This window comes from Phyllopteryx taeniolatus, chromosome 15 (assembly GCF_024500385.1).
Source record: "Phyllopteryx taeniolatus isolate TA_2022b chromosome 15, UOR_Ptae_1.2, whole genome shotgun sequence".
NCBI classification, from domain to species: Eukaryota; Metazoa; Chordata; class Actinopteri; order Syngnathiformes; family Syngnathidae; genus Phyllopteryx; species Phyllopteryx taeniolatus.
The window spans coordinates 2,117,127-2,137,546 of record NC_084516.1 but is presented as its reverse complement, the minus strand read 5'-3'; the positions used below and the strand labels follow the sequence as shown (position 1 = coordinate 2,137,546).

Genomic DNA, 20,420 nt, shown 5'->3' with positions numbered 1-20,420 from the left:
ACAAACATACAAACGGAGGGTGCGAAAATGATCCGATCGCTAACGTTAGCGGTAGCTAGGGATGTTGGATATAACTTTTTAAACTTAAACTTAAACCTTAAACTGATGCCGGCCCGATACCTAGTATCGGGACTCACCCAACCTTAACACACATACCTTAGTTGAAGTTCAACATCATCCATCCTATGGCATTTTTCATTCTTTTTAAATGTAGTTTTTGGGGGCTTACCGTCCCCGAGTGGCGAAGGGAAGACGGGCATCTCGTAGCCGGTGGGCGTCTGCGGGGAGCTCTGCGAGCTGGGGTCCTTGGAACTGCAATTGGAGGCCGAGCTCACCGGCGCCGACGACACGAAGTAGATGTCCGACTGCAAAGGACGGGACAATTCTGACCGAAGACAAGGCGACCGCTTTCCGGTATTTGTGCGGATGAAATACGAGCGCGGTGCAGACCGAGCGCCGTACTATCCCCACTGGGCTCGTAAAGTTGGAGTGAAATGAGAGCTGAGACGGCAGCTTGTGCTAATGCTGGAGATGAATACAGTGACGTGGGAAAAGTACTTCCCAGCTTCCTGATTTCATTTCTTTATTAATGTTTGCATATTTACAATCCCAAAAAATTACAAGCAAATGAGAAACGGAGTTATTAAAATCTATATAAATCTGAAAAAACGCCATTTCTAAGCCTTTGGGACACCAGCGAACCACAGGCAGCCTAAGTAATTACCCACAATGAGAGAAAACTAGGAACAGTCGTGGACCTCTCCAGGGGTAGCCAAAGAGCCCAAAAGAACATCAAAAGAACTGCAAACCTCACTGAGCACACCACCTTGAGAAAGGCACTTTTTGCCAGCAAACATCTTGAAGACTTTTGGGGAACGATTTTGTGGAGTGATGAGACAAAATTTGCACTTTTTGGAAAGCTGCCCGTTTCATCTGCCGTAGAAATAACACAGCATTTGATTAAAAAGACCATCATGCCTAAAGTCAAACACGGTGGTAGCAGTAGCAGTACGATGGTCTGGGGCTGCTTCCCTGGTTCAGCACCTGGACGACTTCCTGTGATTAATGGAATAATGAACTCTACTGTCTACCAGGAAATCCTGCAAGCACTGCACCATCAAAGTAATATCTAGGAGTCCAGCAAAACATTCAGTACTGACCCGCGAAGAGGCAAGCTGCAGTTCCGGGACCACCGCCGTGTACACCAGGTTGCCGTTGACCACCAGTCGGATCTCAATGGAGTCTGTGGTGAAAGCCAGGATGTACGGGAAGGCGCAAACTGCAGAGAAAAAACAAACGCCAGCGTCAAGATAATGATAATAAAGCATATATTGCAATATCTGCATTTTGTCCTACCCCCAACAGCATCTTCACAAAAAAATGATACACTGCATCATTATAATGAACCCATTACTTCACCCAAAAATGATACAGTATAATGTAAGATTAGTATTGTGTCCCAACCTAAGAGGGACAGTATCATGTCGATACAATCAATCTATCAATATTTTTCTCTTCAGTATTGATATCTATCTATATGTTGGTGTATCGATATCTTATCTTTTCAGTGAAAAAAAACAACTCAAAACATGACAATATCGAAAGATTTTTTTCGTCTTTTTCCCCTCAGTAAGAGTATTATTTTCTTATCTTGGTGTATCGATATCATATTTATGAGAGAAATTTTATACTATACAGTAAATGGCAGTATCCATACTTTATCTTACGCATAACCATCGTCAATAACACATCTTGAGAAATAATGATGCAATATATCACAGTATCGATACCTGACCATTGATGAATTGATACCATATCTTGAGAGAGACAGTACATCGCAATATCGGTATTGCTATCAGATGTTAGTGTATTGATATCATATCCTTAGAGAAAAATTATGCAATATCAATATTTTGTCCCACCCCAAGTAACGACAGTATCAATATCTTGGCGACATGTTGGCATATTGATGAACATTTCTTTCAGAAAACGATATACTACATGGCAGTAGTGCGATTTTGTCCCACGCCCGATAGCGACAGCATCGATAACTCATCTTGAGAGCGTTTCGTAGAAGAGTGGCTGCACCACTGAAATGCTGCCCCCTTCTGATCTGGAGTGTGAAATGTTACCTTGAACGTCCGGTGTTCAAATATAATACGCAAGTATAGCAGTTGCTTGACTTTGTATATTTGTGTTTTGTGTGTGTGTGTGTAAAAGGTGGAAACACACACACATACACATGATTACGTGCAGCTGATGAGTGGACATGCGCGGCATACGGTATGGTGTATCCGTGGCGACCGCAAGCGGCATCGCCGTGGCAACGTACCGATGGCGTTGGGCATCTGGTTCCAGCTGAAGTGGAAGTCGGACGCGTTGGACTGGATCATGGGCGTGGAACCGTTGAACGGACAAACTTTCTTGTAGGAGCAAAGATCTGCCGGAGGAAAAAAGTTGAGGAAAAAAACATTACTAGCAAGACAATCATTCTACTAGTGCACCCTGTTCATTCAGCGCTGAATTGTCTGACTAGTGAGGATGAAGAGCATTCTAGTACTTGGACCTTAAGATGAACACCAAGGATATCGAATAAATGATACTGAATAATTATTTATAAACCTTCATAAGGCAGCTACTAGTGAGTGACACGTTCCTACTAATTGGACCTACTAGTGTTAATAATGCAACACAGTGGTTTACTAGTAAGGTATAATTGCATACTAGTTTTATAATTTTATAATATCACCAACAGTACTAGTAGCATGCAGTTGTTAACTAGTGCAGTTTTGTGCACTAGTACACGCTTTGTTGTCACTAGTAAAACAATATTAGTAGGACAACTACATACTACAAGTAGGGATTTGGATGCTTTTGCTCCAGGAGGCTAGTGAGTTTGACACATGGCTACTAGCTGGGCCTAGTAGTGTTACTAGTGCAGCACAGTAGTTGAAAAGTAAGTAATTGAGTACTAGTAGGCCAAAAGTGGCATTAGTAGTGGGAATTTTTTTTTTCTAATTAGACATTGGCATTCTACTGCTGAATTGTCTTACTAGGGAGGACAAAGAGCATACTAGTACATGGACCTTAAGATGGATATCAAGGATATGGAGTAAATTCTCAAACTTCTTTCCGTATCCGTATTTGTGGTGTTGGTGGTAGTAGTCGGGGTAGTCGTATCGGTGCTATGATTGTGATTACGTATAATTGGGATTCCACTCACAATTGTAACACAACAGCAGACCGGCCTCGCCGTCCTCGTACACGTCGATAGCCGTCACGAAATTGACCTGTCGACAAAGAAAAAGCAAATGGAAGCAAAAGATCAACTTAGGGGGTCCATTAATGTTTTGGAACTATAATAGTAGTTCCCTTGCCATATTGCAGAAGAAGAGGTAGTGAACTCTTAAAATCTATGCTAGTGTCTGATAGCCTGTCTATGGCGTTTTGCATTATATGTAAGCATGAGGCTAGTGGACTTTGGTTGGACATTATCCTACGGTTTGGTTGAACATTTTTGGTTTAATATACAATGTTTAGTTCTATTTTCTTGTACGTGTTCCTGCTCCGTGTTGGTTAGACTGGCAGTTGTTTGAAGGTTTAGCATTACTGTAACCTCTACGCTAATCTATTATTGTGTTTTGCATTATATGTTAGCATTAGCACGAGTGGACTTTCATTATTATGTTATACAAATAAACAGCTCGACGCAAGCACACCGTCCCTCTTATTTGTGCTTTTGTGTAATTTGTGCTTTAATAGCTTTCAGTGTGTTTAAGTCAGTTTCAATATGTTTAAAGCGTGTACGATGGGTTCAATTATATATATTTTGTAAACTTTTTATAAGGTCTGTCTCCATGTCAGATTTGGCGTATTGAGGGTGCGCCTCTCACCCTGTTGGCGTCGACGTGGTGCAGCCGGTAGGCGTCGCCCGTGCTCTCGTTGATCAGGTCAAACTGATGCTTGTAGCCCACGCAGATCATGTTGTCGTTCTCGCCCGTCGGCCCGTCCACCAGCGCCATCACGGCGGGCGGGTCGCACAAACAGATCTCCTGGCGGCCAGACCGCACACGCGCACACACACGGGCGTTAACTGAGCGGGAAACCTAAGGTGCGCCCCGTAATCTAACGCAAGTAAGTGAATGGATTCAACTTGATAAAGCCACAACCTACAAAGTGCAGCTCTCATTCACCCGTTCTATCAAATCGATTCCACTTTGTGTCTGAGCGCCACGCACCCGTATGTACTGGAACTCCTCCACCGGCGAGTCGGCCCCCCCGGCGGCGCTGAAGCCTTCGAAGCGTTTTCGCGTGATGAGGAGGAGCTTGTTCCGTATGGCCGCCACGATCCTCAGCTCCGAGCCGTGGTGCGTGTTGATGGAGTACAAATGGCAACCTGGTGGGGGCGAAAGGACATCTGATTGGATGGACGTGCAGGGCTTTCAAACTCGTTGTGACTACAAAAATGTCAGGGAAAGCCTACTGGAACAGCTGAACCTGTGCTGACCTCTGAGGTCAACTGACCAGATGACATGACCGCTTTGTGATGACATCGCAGCAAGTCGCCGCCTCGCCGAGTCTCCGTTTCAACTTGTCGAAAGTGAGGACTTTAAAATATATATCCGGTTTTTTTTTTATTGTGTTAATAGGCCAAGTAAAACCAGAATTATGAACAATAAATTACGCCGTATTTTACGCGCAATTATTGTCACCTTAGTTGGGCAAATCGCTCGGGAGCAGAAAGTGCTTGCACACAGAACAAAAAAACTTAAAACTTACGATAACGCTTTTCTATTGATGAAAAAAAAAATAAATAAAGCACGTTAACTGATCAATCAAAAAAAGGTTGTGAGACTGAATCAGGGAGTGACGACTTTGACGATGAAGTGGCCTAAATGCCACAAAGGCGGACTGAAATGCAAACAGCGCCTCCAGGCGGACAAAGAGAGAAGGGACACACAGCGCGGTCTGTGACGTCAGAATCAGAACCAGAATCAGAATCAGACACAGGACCTGCTTTTTGTCATTTGTGTGACAGATTGCCTGCATCTGAATGTAAATAGTTCTATATCATTTTGTCGTTTGGGTCAATTTTGACATAAGATTTTGATTACATTTGAATTCTACGTTATAAAAACGGTTAGTTCGACATGTTTTTGGTTTTCACAATTAACCACTTCGCTTTGTCCAACTCCGTGTGATTTTGGGTCCAAAAGTGTTACTATCGCATGTCCAAATTAAAGAAATTAATAAATACATACGTAAATACATAAATAAATAATTGTAGCAGTGGTGTCAAACTCATTTTTGTCGCGGGCCAAATCAGTTATGGTTCCACTCGGAGGGCTGTTATGGCTGCAAACTCATACGATTGCCTCATATTATTACATATACACAAATTAATGGATAATTACTTTTGAACTCAGAAGCCAGTAAAAACTGTTCGTTCAACTACAGTAGGAATCCATTTTATTTTAAAAAGGGGGGTTGGTAACGAAAAATGCTTGCAATATCTCAATATTTTTAAAAGTGAAGCCAATTTGTCATTTTGGTATTTAAGCAAGAAACACAAAGTCGATGCACACTCTCGCGGGCCACATAAAATGACGTGGCGGGCCGGATCTGGCCCCCGTGCCACCAGTTTGACGCCAGCGCTGTAGCGTCACGCGTGAGGTTGTGCTGAAAAAAATTGACACCAAATAAGGCAAGGTAAACAATTCTTTTTTTAAAGGTGAAATATAATTGTCAACGCCAAAGTAGTCAAAAAGGGCCAATTTGACCCTTGACTCCAGAGGGTTCAAATGAGTTTGAAAAAACTCATCGGCATCCTCAGTGATAAGAGGGTGTGCAGACTTGTGCACATGATGTCAGTGTACCCCATCTACAAGATTTGAGATATTTGCCCGGTCTCAATAAAGGTTGCTTGTCGCGCAGGCGTGCGAAGATCATCCGTCGTGGCCCACCTTTGGTTTTCTCCAGTTTATTCTCCCGGCAGTCGCACTTGCTCCGGGCCGGCTGCCTCTCCTCCAGGCCTCTCCTGAGCGAGCTCAGGCGGAACACGTACAGCCGAGCGTCCTTCCCTGGGAAAGAGAGAAATAAAGCACGCGCAGTTCAGGTGCGCTCCTTTTAACACGAGCCTTTCTTGTTTTGCACTTGCGAACTGATCTCCACGTGGAAGCCAAAGAAGAGGCCGTAAATTGTCGGGGAAAATAACGATCACGGTGTCGATATTTTGTCCCGCCCCTGCAGAGACAGTATCGCTAGTCCATTTTGAGCTTTAACGATACAATACGTTGCGGTATTGATACTTTGTCCCACCCCTAAAAGAGACGATGTCGCATATCGATAACGTTTCTTGAGAGATATTGATGCAATAACACAGTGCTGATTGATACGTGATATTAGTGTATTGATACTGTATCTTGGTAGAAGCCCAACAGATACATCATAATATTGATATTTTGTCCGACAAGCAAGAGTATTGATATCTGATGTTGGTCTATTGATACTGTAACTAGAGACAAAAACTGCAATATTTTGTCCCAACCCCTAACAGCAGCAATATTGATATTTGATAATGCGTCCTCATCAAAAAACCCCAATGATATACCACAACATTGACATTTTGTCTCACCTCTAAAAGCGACAATATCGATATTTGAGTACCGCATCTTAAGAGATACTGATGGAATATATTGCAAAATCAAACCCAAATGACATTACCATTACCAATGATATTTGGTCCTATCGCTACAAGCAACGGTATTGAAAACTGATGTCAGCGTATCGATACTGTATCAACAATGTGATACAGTATATCGTGATATCAATATTTCCAACCCCAACAGTCACAGTACTGTTATGCGATACTGATTGATAGAAACCCAAATAATAACAAGCGTCAGCATCAATATCCAGTTCTGTATTATTAGGGGAAAATGATATGATTGATACTTTATCCTACCTCTAACATCAACAGCATCGCTATTTGATAATGATGTATCTTGAGCGATACTAATGCGACATGTGGATATGTTATCGCAGTATTGGTACTGCAAACGTTGCGGGTGGGACAAAATCTTGATACCACAGTAGATGGCCTCGGTACCCCTCAAGATATTTCTTTGGCATTTGGTATGACTTCGGGTCGTCAAAAGCGAGTTAGTCGCATTTGTCGGGATGATGGTGAGCGGGAAAATTGATGACACGCTTTTCCCTGTGCACCCATTGAAATTGTCCTTTCCCTCTTCGCATGCGTATACTTTGTACACGTGTTGTGCAGACACATATCCTTTCGCTCCTCCGGATAAACAGACACAAATGACATCAGATCGATATGCTCGGTGGAGCAAAGGAGGTCGGCCGCGTGCGCGTCGATACGGTGAGGGAGATTAAAAGGCAACGCCAGATACTGGTACCTTGGTATCCAACTATACACAAGTACGTGTACTAACTATTACAAAATAAAACAAATAGGAAAAGTGGAAATGCACATAAAATAGTTGATGTTCATCAAACAGAGACAATGTTGATCTTTGAAATTGCCTCATCTGCAGCAGCGGTATCGATTAGGGGTTGAGCCGATTAGCCGACGATTCGAGTCTACAACTCGGCATCGACCTTTAAAGCTTGAAGTCACTCATCACGTTGTGTTGGCATCTCGTCTTCCACTCAACCAATTTACAGAGGACAGTACTCTGATGAAAAAATATCAATGACGTCATCGATGAATCGACTTCGACTCGACTTTCAGCACATTAGCGTTGACTACAAAAAATCTGTACAAAAATCTCAAGTTGTTCAACAGCCGGTAACGATATTGGTATTGATACTGTGCGTTTAGAGAAACTGATACGATACATTTCGATATCAATATTTTGTTCAACTCCGATATCTCAAGTTGGTATGTACAAGATTTTTTTGGGCAAACGATACAATACATGCCAATATGGATTTTCTGTACCATCCCTAACAGCAACAGTATGGACATAAGATGTTGGTAGTGATATCGTATCTTAAGACAAAATTATACCATACAAGCCAATTGTGACATACATATCCATAGTCTGGCAGTATTGATACCTGATGTTTGGGTATTGATACTGTTGTGATATCAATATTTTATCCCATCCCTAACAGCAACAGTATTGATATCTGATGCGTGGGTACTGTTACCATACAGTATTTAGAGAGGCACAGTCACAATACATGTTGTGATAGCGATATTTTGTCCCAACCCTAACAGCAACAGTGCCAATAACTGATGTTTGGGTATCGATACTGTATCTCGGGAGACCCTGACAATATATTTGGCAATATTGATATTTTATCCAAAAGCAAGGCTTGATGTTGTACGATAAATTATGGTAGTGCTATTTAATTAGACACCCAACAGTGACAGCCTCGATATCTGATGTTGCTGTATCAATACTGGAACTGATACGATACGTATTGATATTGATATTTTTGTCTCATCCCGAATAGATGTATTGATATTGTAACAGAGAAAATGATACAAAACACTGTGATATTTATATTTTATGAGACAACAACAGCGAAAGTATCCGTATCCGATGTCGGTGTATCGATGCGTATCTTTGGAGAAACTGATACGATACAAGAGCATGTTGATGTTTCGCCTCGCCCCAAACAGCAGAGGTACTGATATCTGATTTTTGGGTATTATGTCAGAAAAGCCTTTACCTTTATCTGCCCTGGTGACGAGCAGGTCCTGAGGCTCGAGAATGTGCATCTGCTTGACCGGCAGCGTCTTGTCGAACACCTGCACCGGCGGCGGCGAGACAGCCTGAGCCTCTGCGACACACAACAGCCGGGAGTAATCCGAGAGAAAAAAGGTCAAAGTTGACGAAAAAAAACACCCCGAGAAAGCGGCGGATCGATCGGCGCGGCGCTCACCGGTGCTGGATGAAGGCGGATCAGGGCCTGGGAAAAAAGATGGATGTGTTAGCCCGCAGCATTGACAGCATTTGAGTGGCTCGCTGACACTTAGTGGATGATTTCTTATTTCCGTTTTCTACTGTCAATTGAAAAAAAAAAAACCTGACTCATTAGTTTGTTGGGCCGATTTGTTTTTAAATCAAGCATAAAAAAAGGGTAGTTTAGGGTCAGATCGAAAATACAAAATTGAAGAACAGGCCTCGGGACTCCACTTGGTTTGCTGCCATCTTGTGGCATCTTGATGCCAAGGAAGTATGTTGAAGTGAGTTGAGGAGCTTTCATTTCGTCAAGGTTAGTGCTTTGCAGCCATCTTATGGCATCCATATACCGAAAACAAAAACATCCCAAATTGAAAACAAATAACGATCGTAATTATCGATCCTTTTGATTGCCACTTGACAACAGAAAGGACAAAAGAGCCACGGATTGATTGAGCACGCCTGGCTTTGGTTCGGAGGGCGGGCGGGGTGACCCCGGCAGGACGTCAATTGATCGAATTAATCCCGGCTCACCGTCCAGCAGCAGGACCCCCGCCGCGTCGGTGGCCACCAGCAGCGACCGGGCCCACGAGTCGGCGCACACCATCTCGTGAGGGAACGTGCTGCAGAACGAATGCGACTCCCACGGCTGACGCAAACACACGCGCACACGTGTCAGTCCAAAGGCAGCGTTGTTATTTGGATCGCTGAGTTGAAAGCGCTCACCTCTTTTCTGCACAAGCCGGTGGTGACCAGGCTGGTGGGGGCGTCGCCTCTCACGATAGTCTTCAGCTTCAGAGCCTAAATGCCACAAAGAATTTCTACACCTGCTTCAATACACTAAACTTACACTATAAGGGTTTGTTTTCATTAAGTTGCCTCGCCCCTCTGCAAACTAAAACCCTAAAGACCCTAAACCCCAAAATACGGCCCTATCCAAATACCCTAACCTCCGACCCTCCCCTAAACCCCCTACCCTACCCGCCTAACGCTAACTGTAAACCTTCCCCAACCCCAAACACGAAGCATACCCGTAACACTGCCCTCCCTTCTGCTGTGTTTTGATTGAACATCGCGTTACCTGCCCTATCCTGACAAATTCGGCCTGGCGCGCCTCCTCCTTCTTGCGCGCCGACTTGGGCGACTCGGGCAGCACGTCGCTGAAGGAGCGACGGTTCAACATGTTCTGCGGGGAAAAAGGGACCTAAAATGTGGCGCAAACACACGTACACGATGCAAGTGGAAGAGAGGGGAAAAAGAAAGCAGAAGACAAAGTCAGAGAGAGGCCGACCCAGGCTGGCCAAAAAGGAAGCGTTGGTTACTGTACTTGAGCATTCATTTTTTCTGGTGGCTTTTTACTTTTTTCCCCTACAATTGGAAAAAAAATATCTATACTTTATACTCCTTATTTTTTCAAAAACGCGACACATATGAGAAAAGTATATTTTTTAGCATTCATTGTTAGTCAGTTCAACGTTTGGCAGCACGTTGTTTTGATGGCCTGAACAGTGATTTCTTCGCAATATGAGCACTAAGTCAATATATAAAAGAGTCAAAGTAATTTAAGTGCAGATTTATTTTGGGCAAGTTAAGAAAACTTGGCACAGTGGACCCGCGCTCTTTGCGGACGATAGGCACCCAAACTTGACCGCAAGTAGCAAAAATACAATAGTGGGGTCAGCCAAAAAAGTAAAAGAACAAAAAAAAAAAAAAAAAAAAAAAAAATAATTCTGACGTAAGAAAATGCAAATAAGCGACGGTTTCCACAAATAAAAGTGGTGACACTGTATCGTCCAAGAAAAATTCACAAATGCCGAGCTGCGGCTATGCGGGGGTCAACTTTTTTACATTTCAGGGTCTGTACTTGTGTTACGAGAGCTCCCTCTATTGGTATGTGAAAGAATCACTAAATTCAATTTAGAAATTGTTGTTGAAGTTATGGTAGCATTTTGTTTCTTTTTAAATCAATTACATTACATTTGTTAAGAACACTACATTTGCAATTAATCTTTCAGAACTGTTTGTTTTATTTAAAGTACTTTTTTTTTTTTTGTAACTTAAACATGCAATCTATTTTAATTTGGTCATTATTTAAGTCCAGTTTCGATTTCATTTTCTTATATTTAAGCGCAAAACGTTAAAATTGTCCGGAGTGACGTAAAGGAGTCGATGAGTCAGCGCTTCTATTTTTGTTATCTTTTGTCTTTTTCCCGCACACGTATCTGTACTTCTACTGGAGTATATCTAGAGTGCGAGTACTTTTGCCACCTCTGCTTGACAGTGACAGCGGGAGTCAGCTGGGAAGGAAAAAACACAAGCGGCGAAGAGAAAGAAAAAGGCAGCACTGCAGAGGAATCAGTCAGCGCGTGCGTGTGTGTGTGCATGTGTGCGTGTGCGCGCCATGGCGCAGTACGCAGTGGGCCGCAGTGGAGAACACAGTCAGCAGCTTCTCAAGTCGCAGTGGTGACAAGGAGGAGGAGGAAGAGGAGAAGGACGGGCACCCCCAAAAAATGGTGCTTTTATCGATCCAAGACTTGCCGGTGGTACCTTGTGCAGGTCGGGCATGAGGTCCTGGTAGAGCGAGCGGATCAACATGTCCAAGGTCCGCTGACGCTTCTGGGCAAACGTCGGCGTCTCCAGTGTGGCTTTCTCTCCATTGATTACTGGACGGAGACAACACATTTATCGATGATGGTCCTCAATCTTCTAATATTGTGTGTTCATCCTTGGCGCCCCCGCCATATTGCAGATATTTATTACTACTTACGATCATTCGCCCGAAAGTTTCAAGTCGGAATTTAGAGTTGCGTGGCGTCGTTGAGACCCAGCAGAGACGATAAACGGCAGGATTGTTGTACGTATGTGTGTTGATGCTCAGTTTGTGTTAAAGTAGCAGCCGTTACAGCTATGCTCATTTCCATTAGCCCGTCTATGACATTTCACGCGGTATGTCAGCATTAAGCTAGCAGACTTTTGTTTTTTGACGAAATGGCGTGCTTTGTTTGAATATTTTGGTGTTTAAATATACGAAGACGGGACTGTTTGGATGCTTTAAAAAAAAAAAAAAAAAAAGATGCCTGAGGTTCGTTGAAGACTAAATTGGCTTCGAACTTTAAACTTTGCTTTCAAAAACACGTTATATATAAATGCGTATGTTAGGTTTTGAGTGACACTAAACTGTTTGATGTTTAAAAAAAAAAAAAAATACAAAAAAAAAAAATAAATGTTAGGGTCATTGACGGCTAAATTTACAACAACCAAAAAAAAACACTCATGTATGAACAAAAGTATATAAATCACTCTTACATTTGACTAATAAAAAGTCCCTGAATTCTTGGTGATCAGTAAAGACGGGAGGCGACGGGAGAGGCGGCCCAAACAGCGGGACGCTCTCCTCGGAGAAAATCTTCAACCTGCGATGGGAGAAGGTGAATTGATCCGATAAAAATCCTTTGGAAAAAAAAAAAAAAAAAAGCGTCTACCGATCCGTACATTCATGGAGCCGCTCACCTGTAACTGTCGGTCTGGCTGTTATATCGAACTAACGCGAAAATATCTGCGGGCCGCAAGTGAAGGAAGCGCGGCTCGGAGAAGCTGACGCGGCCGGCGGTCAACTCGCGGTTTTCCCGGGAAGGATACGGGTGAAGTGCGAGCGGATCATGGACGGCTTGAAGGACGACGACGCCTCGTCGCCCTCCTGGAACACGATGGTGACGATGTCGTTTCCGATGTGACGCTTTCGCTCCACCTGCGGGGGGGCGACAAAAGCGGCCCTAAGACATTTATTCGATATACTTCATGTCCAGCTTCATGTACTAGTATGCTCATTGTCGTCACTAGTAAAACAATTCATTGCACTAGTAAAAGGAATATGACGCACTAGTAGAATGACTGTGTTTTATTTCCACCGCGACCTTCCATTACTGTATGACATTAGTGGGACAACTACACGATACTAGTGAGGCAAAACTATACTAGTTTACATTTGCATGCTACTAGTACGACTAGTGAACAGCTAGATGTTTACTAGTAGAATTTTATAATGTCACTAATAGTTTTAGAAGCACACAGTTATCAACTAGTGCAGTTTTGTGCACTAGTTTATACTGTTTATATGTCTTCACTAGTAAGACAATGTAACGCTCTAGTGGAACGAGAAGGGCGCACTAGTAGAACGATTGTGTTTTACTAGGAATTTTTCTTTTTCTCGACTGCCTGCCACTACTATATGACATTTCTGCCCACTAGTAGGACAACTTTCACATAGTGGGGGCTCTAGACTGATTTCAGTAGGGGTTGGGTTGGGGGGGGGGGCAACACATTGTTAGGATCTAGAACCACCACTGCTTTGACATTCTGCTACAATAGTTTATTAGTAAGATTAAATTGTGTACTAGTAGGCAAAAAGTGGTACTAGTAGAGGAATAATATGTTACTAGTAAGACAGTCTTACTAGTGTGCTGGATTGTCTTACAAGTGAGGACAAAGAGCGTAGCGCACTTGTACCTGGACCTTAAGATCGATAACATCGAACGAATGCTCAAACGGCTTTCCGTACTTCCACTAGTGGAAGACAGCGGTGGAAAATACGTCACTAGTAAGACACAGTCATCCTACTAGTGCGGCGAATTGTCTTTCTCGTGAAGACAAAGAGCGTACTAGTGTGGGGACCTTAAGCCGGCTGTCGATGATAGGGACTGAAAGACTTTTGACGCACACCTGTTGTTTGTTCTCTTTGGAGTAGGGCAACATGGTGGACACGTGGAACATCAGCTCGTGGCCCTGATACACCGTGTAGATGGACTCGATCCCCGTAGTGTCGTCTGGAAGAAGCGGCAAACCGCGACAACGTGAGTAACTTACCGACCAGCTCCACGCGGGGCTGACCTTGACTTAGCGGCTAATTGGTTGACGCTAAACTCAGTTGACCGAACGCAGACTGGCCAATCACAGTGCGGCGCAGCTACGGGAAAAGCAACGGGCTTACAGGTCGCCTTTTCATATAATTTGATCAGTAACGGTAAAGACATAGCCCACTGAATTTCATTTTGAAAATCCATTTATTTTACCGATGAGAGGAATTGAATTATGAGCAGTTGTTATCATTCAATGGGTCATCGTTGATTCTCAGGAGAGAAAACTTTTCTCTAAAGTGATATTTTTCACATTTTTAATGCCAAAATGTCTTTACCGTCATGTGTCCCGAATGACAGTTTATAATTTGTAACACGTTTTCTGAAGATGCTAATTACATTTTGGGATGTATTTTTCTCTGAGTTCAGAGTTCCTTTTGTTTTATGTTTTTTGAATTTTTTTTTAACCAAATGGTCCTAAATGCCACCAGAGGGATCTGCAATCTGAAGTGCCAGGATGTGGCAGCCATTTTGCATTCACACAATCGCAGCCAGCAAACTAGATGGTGTTATTTCTGAGAGCTGTACACATTTTGGAGTGTCAGAACAATTGCATGTCTTCACCGTTACTGCGAATGTCTAAAGACAAGAGCGTCATTTGGTTCAATGGGTAGTTTGGCTCATTTATGCACTAGTATCCGCACGGTTTGAAGGGCAACGCATTGAAATTACACAGCTCACACGGTTGCTATGAAGCTGTTTATGTCCTTTATGTTATGCAAGAAGTCTATTTCAGCGGGCCGCCACGATTTTCTGTTGTACGGAACAAAATTGTGTTTCCTAAATAAAAGCTATCGTTGTTTCCGATTTCTCCCATACGAGTTTGAGAAATCTTTTGCATCGGACTGCCATGAAATTGCTCTATTCAACTCTTGATTGTCCTTACTATTATGGCCTAATATCTTTAAATCATCAATACATTTTTGAAAATAGGACTTCAAGCATCGCAAACGTGCGCCCATTTAAAACCAACGTGCCATAAAAAGGAAAGAAAAGAAAAGATCTATTATGTATGAAAAAGGCCCTTGAGGTTGCAACCAGGAGCACGCAGCTAGCCTCGTTAGCTTAGCTGGCTAAGATGGCCGCAGAGCGGAAGCTAAAGCCGTCGCGCTCGGGACGTCTCACTCTTGGTGTCCAGGCCTCCGCGGTAACCGGCCCATCCCTGCAACGTGATGGCGTCGCCCAGCAGCTTGAGAAACTTGTCGAAGCTCTCGCTGCCCGTTTCTACGTGAAACAAATACAACACAAACAGACAAATGGCGTGTCGACAATGCTGTGGGGAGGGGAGAACACTTTTTTTCTTCTTTTTTCTTTTTTTTTTTTTTTTACCGTTGCTAAACATCTCGTCGTCTGTGAGCTGTCCGTCCTTGGCAAACAGGACCCCGAATTTAAAGTTGACGGAGCCCTGCGGAAACACGACCAGGTTCAACTCACGAAGGGTACGTACACCATCGCTCGCTAGCCGCTGCCGTAGCGTGAGTATGAATGTTCGAATGTTTAGTGAGTGCGTACATTGCCCTCAATGTATCCCACAATGCATTTTGAAAAGTAAAAACAAAGATACAAATCATCTTGTACCTCTTGTTCCTCCAACACGAGCAAATCCTGAAGGGGAGAGGACACAAACGTTAGCAGTGACTGATGCTACGCTACATTACATGACATCCTGTTGCATTACATGATACTACGTGACTTAACGTTACGCTAAATTACATAACGTTATATTATGTGAAATTGTGTTACGTGAAGTTACATTATATTATATTACGTGACTTTACGTTACATCATGTGAAATTGTGTTACGTGACATTGCGTTTTATTATGTTACATGACATGACATTAAGTTAAGTTACATTATGTTACACTACCGGGTGAGTGAAAAGTAACTCCCTATTTTGAAGTACTTGTCATTTATTTCTTTTCAATCCCCCTGTGCATTCTAGTACGGAACATTACCAGTAAGTGATATTACATTACGTTATGTTACGGTACGTTGGATTACACGACATTCCGTTGCCTTCTATTGTGTTTACGTTATGTTTTCTTACGGTACAGTACATTATATTACTTAACATTGCATTGCGCTACATAATGTGACATCGTGTAATGTGACATTAAGTTACACTATACAAAATTGTGTGTGACATTGTGTTATGCTACAGTATGTCCCACTACATTATATTGATGATATTACTGAATATTCCGTTACGCTCCGTCACGTGACATTGCGTTCCGTTAAGTTACATCACGTGACGTTACGTCGCGAGGAAACGTCGGAGTCCCGCTCACCTTCTGAATGTCAGGGTTGAGGATCTCCCGCGGGCCTTTCTCAAACCTGTCCATGTTCATCGCGCTGGCACAACGCACACGGGGAGATAATGACATGGAAAAAAACAAAACAAAACAAAAAAAACCAGGAGACAAGCACCGTGAGGACCGAGCCGAGGCAAATGCTAAGTGACACAGCCTTTAACATTTAGAACATACCCAGTCTTCAGTGGCCATCTTAAAAAAATAACAGCTAAAAAAAAAAATATATATATATATATAAATTTTTTTAGGCACACATTAGTTTTGAATCTATTATTTATGCATTCATTTTTTATTTTTTTTTATCTTGGTGTTGAAATCCAACAACTTCCTACATTTTGCTTGCGTCTAAGGCATAGGTGTCAAACTCAAGGCCCGGGGGGCCAGATGCGGCCCGCCACATCATTTTATGTGGCCCGCGAAAGCAAATCATGCTCGTCAACTTCTGTGATTTTTGCTCAAATCTGTACCTAAATTCCAAATTGTCATCATAATAAACAATAATGTTGAGATAATGCATTTTTCTGTTACCAAACCCTTCTTCTACAGTAACTTCAAAAATACTCGAACAAATACTCGATTTCAAAACTAGTTAGGCCTCAATTTGTTGTGTAATGGTAATAATATGTTTTGGTGATGATTAAACATTTATATGGTTTCACTGTTCTGAATGCGGCCCGAGACAAAAAGGAGTTTAACACCCCTGATCGAAGGGATTTATTGGTAGATTTCCTTCCTGAGAGCACAGCGTGAATGAGCGTCCCCTCACCTGAGGATGGACTTGACCGACAGTGTTTTGGTGGGGCTGTAGGGGAGGCTGATCTTCAAAGTGCCCTGCGCAGACAACAACAACAACAACACCAAGCTCGACACGTGAATGCGTTCAAAAGAGCTTTCCAGTGGTGCCAAACAAAATGGGACAAATGTTGCCGTCTCGTCCGTCACGCTGAGTCACGCCGTGGCGCTATTATTCGTATACACGCGTGACGATGACTCAAGAGCCACGTTGTCCCCCGCCCTCCCCTCCCCGTTAACTTCCTGTCCAACAAACAAACACCATGCGGCTCGTGGTGCATTTGGGAACGCTGGGGGGGAAAAAAAAAAAAAACAACACTCGATGCTTTCGAATTGTGAGTATTGTTTTACAGTGTGCTCTATGTGAGTTACAATTACAGCAACGTATGCTAATGTCACTGGCTTATGTACGGCATTTTCCATTACACGTTAGCATAAAGCGAGCGGACATTCTTCAGTGAACATTTTGCAGTTTCAAAATAGAAGTTTTTCTAATCAAAGGAAACTCAGAAAGTAGTAGCGTCTTTGGTTGCGTCCGAACTAGAACAAAAGAGTCGGTACCGTTTTTCTCCAGAGGATGGCTCGATACTGCGGAACCCGCTGGTTGTTCTGGTCGGACAGGACCACCGACAGGTAGAAGGGGTTCTTCTCGGCGTCCGTGCCCACGTAGTTCTGGTGCACTGAAAGGAAACCCCGGTCCAACCTTTTACGCCAAACAAACTTTTCCCATGTAGGTGAAAGGCTTAATTCTCTTGAATATTGTTCCCAAATCGGCCTAAATCTGTGTTGGTGAGCACTTCTCCTTCAGGAATTTTCATTGTGATTTTTTTTTTAAAAAGGTATGTTTATGAACCACGAGTTTGAAATAACAATGGAGCTGAATGTATTTGTTTGCAGTCGCATCTAATTGTCATTCCGATGTCGGCCCATGTGACATTTTGTCCAACTGACCTTTCCCGAGGAAGTATTTAAAGAACCATCTGGTGTGGTACTCAGGATTCTCCAAGTGGACGTCGGTTCTTCTCCAGGTTCCAGGAGCGTAGTCCAAATTCTGCTCATCACACAAATAATGCCCCCCCCCCCAAAAAATAAAGTGTGCGGTTACACTATGCTCAACGGCATGGCCAAATGTCCTTCTGGGGCACACATTTATTAAAGGGGAGGTGTCTAACGGGGGCGAGCGTGTCGAAGCTGACTATGGAGTCAGGGAGGCGAAACACAAAGGAATCGAGCTGCGTTTATTGCTCGAAAAAGCAGCTTCCAAATTTTCTGTACCTCATCTGTGGAGCCGTTCTCCACCCGGAAGCGCCCTGCCCTCTGGATGGCTCCGTCCGCATCGCTGGAGATCAGCTGCTCGCGGGATCCCACATCAAGTTAGAGACAAACACACGCACACACACACACACACACACACTTCCTCACAAAAAGATCCATTTGGGGGGAATCAGGGACACAAATCAGAATTGACGTTCACAAACAGTCCGGAAACGCTCTCGTACACGGCACTAAAATGTGTTCACACGCAATACTGACACAATCTCATTCACACACGCGCACGCGCACGCACAACTGAAACGGTGTCATCATACACACTCGTGAAACGCTCTCAGACGTACGACTGAAACACTCTGGCCCAAACTAATTAAAGAAAATTAATTGCTTGCATACACGATTGAAATGCTCTCACAGGTACTACTAAAACACTTTCATACCACTACTCACATGTTTTTTTCCCCACTTGCATACACTACTGAAGAAACCGTACATCATACTGAAATGTGCTTATGAATCTACTAAAACACATATTTTAGGAGTGTGTATGAAAGCGTTTCAGTAGTGCGTGTGAGAGGTGATCCGCAATGATGTTCCTGACGCCCCACACACGCGTGCACACACACACACACACACACACACACACACACGCACGCACGCACAGCAGAGTAGGAGGCTGTACGCAGATCATCATCACAATTGCAGCACGTTTGGTCGCCAGGCAACCGGGCGTATCACTTCTGCCTTTTGACCGCCCCCTCCTCATCCTCCTCATCCTCCTCATCTTCCTCCTCCCCAACAGAGGTCATTGTGAAGATGCGGCGAGGGCGACGTATGGCGAACAAAGGCGACATGTCGCGCGCGTGCAACAGATGGCGGGGGGAACAACTTCGGACGATGGCGCCTTGGGAACTATTTTTCCCCTTTCCCAAAATGTCTTCTCTCGCCACATTTTCCGAGGCAAACCGCCCGAATTGACGCAGAGAGCGAGACGAGAATTTGCCCAATCCTTCCACACTTCCCGCCCGATTCAAAGTATTCCCATGACAAAATGCGAATTGTGAATTATTTATCGCCACACTCCAAAAACTCAAACTTTTTGCACAATTCAACATTTTCCATGACAAATTTTCCGATTCATATTTTACAAACGTGTCCAATCCTTCCACAGTTCTCAACCCATTCACACCATTCCGACGAAACGAATTTCAACTCATTCCAACATTCCCAAAATCCCCCACCTTTTTTCACAATTTGACATTTTCCATGACACAATTCCGACATTTTTGGAGCTAAATCTTTTTTTCACATTCCAAAAATTCCCCTTCCGACATCACCCATTCGGATAGATAGATAATAGAAGTAGCGTGCATCCATAATGGGAATACCGCTCAATGTCCTGTGTCTATAAAAGCCGGCACGCAGGACAGCGCTGGCTTATTGTGACATCGTCTCGTCGACGGAGGCGAGCAGGTGGCCCGCTGCGCTGATGAACGAGCGTGTGCCGAATACGCAACATCCATATTTATAAGCCCGGGAAGCAAAGAGACCAGAGTTGCGTGCGTGCGTGCGTGCGTGTGTGCGTCCGCAACTCCAGCCAGCGCTGCGATTCCATTGCAAACTGTAAAGTGCATATATATTCGTATTTATCGCTATTTTCCCAACGCCCGTCTCCCTTCGCTTGTTTGTTTGGCACACGACAAAGGTACAGGGCAAACAATCAAACATGCAAAAAAAAAAAAAAAAAAAAAAAACACTTGCGAGGAGCTGCTGTAGGCCACCACTCACACCAGGACGCTCACGCAAAGACGAACACGCCACGTTGCTCACGTCACTCGCTAGGCCACGCCCCTTAAAGCACCACACTACAATTATGGTGACTTTCGGCTTGTCCTAACGTACAAGTAATTACGAAATGTTTTTGTCATCATCATACCAGTACGAGTATTGACTCTCGAGTACTCACCGATACCACGACTACTTTCGCCCTCTTTCTTTCTTTCAGACGCACAAGATGATTTGTCGACACGGCAAACAGCCACAGTGTAGCGCCAACTACTGGTGAGGAGGACTTATTTTGTGTCTTCAGTATCAGCGGCTGCTATCACCCGATACCTTGAAATAAAGCCGATACTTGGTATCGGTACTCGACCATACATAGTAATTCTACTTTATAAAACCAGTTTATTTCTTT

The 20,420-nt window shown here is 43.6% G+C and overlaps 1 protein-coding gene across 6 annotated transcripts in view; it reads right to left on the bottom strand.

Annotated features, from left to right (window-relative positions):
* Positions 1–20,420, bottom strand: part of garnl3 (GTPase activating Rap/RanGAP domain like 3) — a 42,291-nt gene that overhangs the window by 8,608 nt on the left and 13,263 nt on the right. For 4 of the 6 annotated variants that reach the window (XM_061798847.1, XM_061798849.1, XM_061798852.1 and 1 more), the window contains exons 3-27: positions 18,230–18,304; positions 17,906–18,005; positions 17,516–17,634; positions 16,929–16,993; positions 16,139–16,202; positions 15,428–15,454; positions 15,179–15,254; positions 14,975–15,073; positions 13,656–13,759; positions 12,576–12,684; positions 12,447–12,492; positions 12,243–12,349; positions 11,484–11,599; positions 10,018–10,140; positions 9,663–9,737; positions 9,471–9,585; positions 8,917–8,943; positions 8,704–8,814; positions 5,964–6,080; positions 4,239–4,396; positions 3,894–4,052; positions 3,224–3,290; positions 2,333–2,440; positions 1,161–1,279; positions 230–365 (exon numbers count right to left, since the gene is read on the bottom strand). In XM_061798847.1, coding sequence (XP_061654831.1) covers positions 230–365; positions 1,161–1,279; positions 2,333–2,440; positions 3,224–3,290; positions 3,894–4,052; positions 4,239–4,396; positions 5,964–6,080; positions 8,704–8,814; positions 8,917–8,943; positions 9,471–9,585; positions 9,663–9,737; positions 10,018–10,140; positions 11,484–11,599; positions 12,243–12,349; positions 12,447–12,492; positions 12,576–12,684; positions 13,656–13,759; positions 14,975–15,073; positions 15,179–15,254; positions 15,428–15,454; positions 16,139–16,202; positions 16,929–16,993; positions 17,516–17,634; positions 17,906–18,005; positions 18,230–18,304 — 2,422 coding nt within the window. The remainder of the gene's footprint in view (positions 1–229; positions 366–1,160; positions 1,280–2,332; positions 2,441–3,223; positions 3,291–3,893; positions 4,053–4,238; positions 4,397–5,963; positions 6,081–8,703; positions 8,815–8,916; positions 8,944–9,470; positions 9,586–9,662; positions 9,738–10,017; positions 10,141–11,483; positions 11,600–12,242; positions 12,350–12,446; positions 12,493–12,575; positions 12,685–13,655; positions 13,760–14,974; positions 15,074–15,178; positions 15,255–15,427; positions 15,455–16,138; positions 16,203–16,928; positions 16,994–17,515; positions 17,635–17,905; positions 18,006–18,229; positions 18,305–20,420) is intronic. The other 2 variants (XM_061798850.1, XM_061798853.1) reach the window with 1 other exon arrangement.